The sequence below is a fragment of the Prunus dulcis genome, chromosome 8 (assembly GCF_902201215.1).
Source record: "Prunus dulcis chromosome 8, ALMONDv2, whole genome shotgun sequence".
In the NCBI taxonomy this organism is placed as follows: Eukaryota; Viridiplantae; Streptophyta; class Magnoliopsida; order Rosales; family Rosaceae; genus Prunus; species Prunus dulcis.
The window spans coordinates 17210913-17215167 of record NC_047657.1 but is presented as its reverse complement, the minus strand read 5'-3'; the positions used below and the strand labels follow the sequence as shown (position 1 = coordinate 17215167).

At 38.3% G+C, this 4255-nt stretch overlaps 1 protein-coding gene across 1 annotated transcript; it reads left to right on the top strand.

Annotated features, from left to right (window-relative positions):
- Nucleotides 1-765: 765 nt before the first annotated feature.
- Nucleotides 766-2823, top strand: LOC117637709 (GDSL esterase/lipase At4g28780). Its single transcript, XM_034372687.1, has 5 exons — nucleotides 766-1054; nucleotides 1155-1282; nucleotides 1432-1674; nucleotides 1925-2174; nucleotides 2413-2823. The coding sequence occupies exons 1-5, from the start codon at nucleotides 787-789 to the stop codon at nucleotides 2643-2645; spliced, it is 1122 nt and encodes a 373-aa protein (XP_034228578.1). The 5' UTR covers nucleotides 766-786; the 3' UTR covers nucleotides 2646-2823.
- The last annotated feature ends 1432 nt before the right edge of the window (nucleotides 2824-4255 follow it).

The following is a 4255-nucleotide window of genomic DNA, read 5'->3' as shown; positions in this document are numbered from 1 at the left end:
TAGATAACTAGGAAATCATGGCGAAATGTGAATCCGCAATCACGATGTTATTATAAACGTACTTAACTTTAATTAATGATTATCTGACAATCACTGATGAATTAACGAAAAAATAGTATGGAATGTTTCATCATATGCATACGTTGAAATGCAGTTGGAGTGCTTTAACTCCATAGATATATATTGCTTGCTTTATTGACTTGTTCTTGCAAATAAACAGAACCCTAGCTCCCCAACTCTCTGCACAGGGAGAGAGAGAGAGAGAGAGAGAGAGAGAGAGAGAGAGAGACAGATTTCAGCTACTCCAAGCCAGCCCATTTATGTTTTTCACATGGCGCCCAGCTGCATGGATATTTAATTAATTATTGACCAAGCTGGGTGGCTAGCTAGCAGTCTAAGCTAAGTAAGTGATCTATAATTGCAAACCAACAAAAGAACAAGTGTGACAATTCCGTTGTCATATTAAAATTAATGAAAACGACTTATTCCCACCTTTCTCAGCCTCTAATTATACCTTATTTTGCGTTAAAATTCATGTTAACTACTGCTTTTCCCCTCACAAAAGAACACAATTTTCTGTTTTTATTTTGATGATTTCATGCATAATGCAGCTCAAACCTCGATCGATCTCTTTCATATTTATCATATGATTTGACTTGTTTTCTCTTAAGCTTTTGCTTTTTCTCATTGTGCTACCTACCTAAAAAGCTCTCCCAAGTCACAACAGGAACTCTATAAAACTACAACTCTTAACTGAAGAAAGATAAGTAAAGCTAAAGAGAGCAAATGCCTGCATTAGTTTTCATGTCAACTTCTAGCAGCATGATGAGGGTCTTAATTCTTATTGTGGCAATGGGAGCAGTTTTAGAGCTTGCACCTCAAGCCGAGGCAGCTCGTGCTTTCTTTGTCTTTGGGGACTCACTGGTCGACAGTGGCAACAACAACTACCTAGCAACCACCGCCCGTGCCGACTCTCCTCCCTATGGCATCGATTTCCCTACCCACCGCCCCACCGGCCGCTTCTCCAACGGCTTAAACCTCCCCGACATTATCAGTACTATCACCATCTTAATTAGCTAGCTAACTAGTTTAATTTTATTACTATATAATATCCCTCATAATTATGTGACATGTATGAATGTATGTATACATAGGTGAGGAAATAGGATCTGAACGCGTGCTCCCATATTTGAGCCCTGAGCTCACAGGACAAAAGCTGCTTATTGGAGCAAATTTTGCTTCTGCAGGAATCGGAATCCTCAATGATACTGGGATTCAATTTGTAAGTCCAAATTCTACTTTTTAACACATGAACATTATCACGCCACGTTGCCTAATTAGTACTTTCTGGTACCATACATTTTATTTAAAACCTTAATTAACCCTTAAATGAAAAATCTAATTGAATAATTAGTTGATTTAATCCCGCAGATTACCGTAATAAGGATCTTTAGGCAGTTTCAACTTTTCCAACAATACCAACAACGGCTCACGGCGCTTGTCGGAGCACCACAGGCAACAAAGCTAGTGAACGGCGCACTTTACCTCATGACGCTTGGTGGCAATGACTTTGTTAACAACTATTTCTTGGCACCTATCTCCCAAAGGTCTAGCCAATATTCCGTCCCCGAATTCTCTCGTTACCTTATCACTGAGTTCCGCAAAATTCTCCTGGTAAAAAAATTAAAATTTATGAATTTTACTAGTATTAACCCTCATACGTACAAGCGAAATTTGACCGTTAATACATTGTGACATGCATACGTAAATGGTCAAGAATCGCCAATTCGTACATGAGTCAGTGTTATACCATCCCTCTATGTGCCACATGGCAAAATCTATATGTTGACTCATTGTGGGCTCAATGTACATCAACAGTTTGCGTGAATGACCATCGCATATCTTGGAATCTAATTGTTTGCAGAGCCTATACGAATTAGGAGCCCGAAGAGTGCTGGTGACCGGTACCGGCCCATTGGGTTGTGTTCCATCTGAGCTGGCCAGAAGCGGAAACGATGAGTGCGATCCAGAATTACAAAGGGCAGCAGCGATCTTCAACCCACAGCTGGTCCAGATGCTTCAAGAACTCAACACCCAACTTGGTTCAGATGTTTTTGTCACTGCTAATGCCTTCGATATGAAAGAGGACTTCATCTCCGACCCCCAGAAATTTGGTTTGTCCTCAAAGCCCTTAAAACTAATCTTCTAATTAATTAATCATTAGCCTTTGAAATTAATTTAATTTGTTTCATTAGTCGAATAATTAATTTTCATACTGTTTTTTTTTTTAAATACAAACCATAGTATAAATTATTCTAAATTAAACTAATGTATCGAAAGGTAAATTTAAATTTGAGTGTAATGAGACGGACTCACTAACCGACTTAACTCATATATGCATTTTTCATGCAGGTTTTGTGACAGCAAAGGTGGCATGTTGTGGCCAAGGACCCTACAATGGGATGGGACAGTGCAATCCGACGTCAAACTTGTGCCCAGATCGGAATCTGTATGCCTTCTGGGATGCTTTTCATCCAACTGAGAAAGCAACCAGGCTAATTGTGAAGCAAATTATGACTGGGTCTACCAAGTACATGAACCCAATGAACCTAAGCACCATAATGGCCTTGGACTCCAGGACCTAATTAATTCCAATTAGGCTGTTAATTACGTGCTTGGTATTTAATTAAGCTTTCTATCTTCTATAGTTATCTGCCGTTGATTATGCAATAGCTCGTTTTGGCTCTGTCAAATTAATTGACATGAGACTTAATATGTAAGAGCTTAATCAATTGCACAAAGTTTTATGCATTGTTTTGGAGCTTGGCAAACAATTCAATTTTATATGAACCAAGGGTGGAGCCACCCTTAGACTAGGGTGATTCCGTCTCAGTCTAAATACTTATATATAAAATAAAAAAAATAAAAAAATTTGTTTTATTTTTAAGAAGTACGCTCTATTTAGTGAAAATTATTCTACCCCATTTAAGAATGAGGTTTTATAATATAAGGACAAATAGGATGGCATAAAGATAAAATAGTTCAGAGGCTCCAAATAAGAACAAACCTGTCCAGTTATTATGACCATGTCATTCGCCGATAGTGACATCGACAATGAGTGCATATATTTTTTTGCTAAAATGATTGGTCTCTAATGGAGTTTTTTTATATTCATTTTTGTGCTCTTGACATATAAAGAAGAAATGGGAGTAAAAACATTTTAAGAAAATGAAGCAACGAAACTCTAATCGTAAAATCCTAGGTCGAGTTACGTGAGTATCTAAGTCTAATCGAGTCATAAGTGCCCCATAATAGTCTTGTGGTTAGGATTTGAGGCTTGAGAAAGATTTGCGTAGAAATTAAAGGAAAGAAGTAAAAAGAAACACAGTGATTAGCGTGGTTCAGCTTAGTTTGCCTACATCCATGGTACAAGAAGGAAGGAACTCCTATTCATCATAAACATGGAATTAGCTTCTCTGGTACATAAAAAGCACTCATACAACAGCTAACTGGCACACATCAGGTACCAAGCTACACTCATGAAGAAGAGCCCAAGACAACTAACTCCACTCATCCAACATAACAATAAATGAAGGGAATAAGAGCATCTCCAAGAGACTCCCTAAATTTTATCCAAATTCTAGCTAAAGTAGCTAGAAAGCTAAAATAGCTAACCAATTAAAAGGTGGTTCCTCCAGCAGTCTCTCTATTCTAGCTAACCACAAATATTTTATTGTTTTAAATTTATTAAAAAAATAAAAAAAAAGAACCCAAAAGTCATTGTCTCAACCCCACCGAACCTTTTTCTTTCCTTCTCTCTCTCTCTCTCTCTCTCTCTCTCTCTCTTCCAGCTCTTTCTTCTCTCTCTCTCTCTCTCTCTCTCTTGCGCAGCATCAGTTGGCGAGTCTGAATTTCTCTCTCCCCATCGCTACATGTAGCGATCCAAAATAGCGAGAGAGGTAGCGAGGCTGCTGGAGGGCAGTTTTTCCTTCATTTTTGCTAAAATGGCTAGAGATAAGGGAGTAGCGATGCAGCTGGAGATGCTCTAACTCTGTACATATTCTAATACTCCCTCTCAAGCTGATGTGAAAATGTTAATGGTGCCAAGCTTAGAGAGAAACTCTTGAAACTGAGATGAGGACAAGCCTTAGTTAAAATGTCTGCCAACTGCTCATTACTTGTAACAAACACCGTTTGAATGACATATGATTGAACCTTTTAACGAACAAAGTGACAGTCAACGTCAATATGCTTG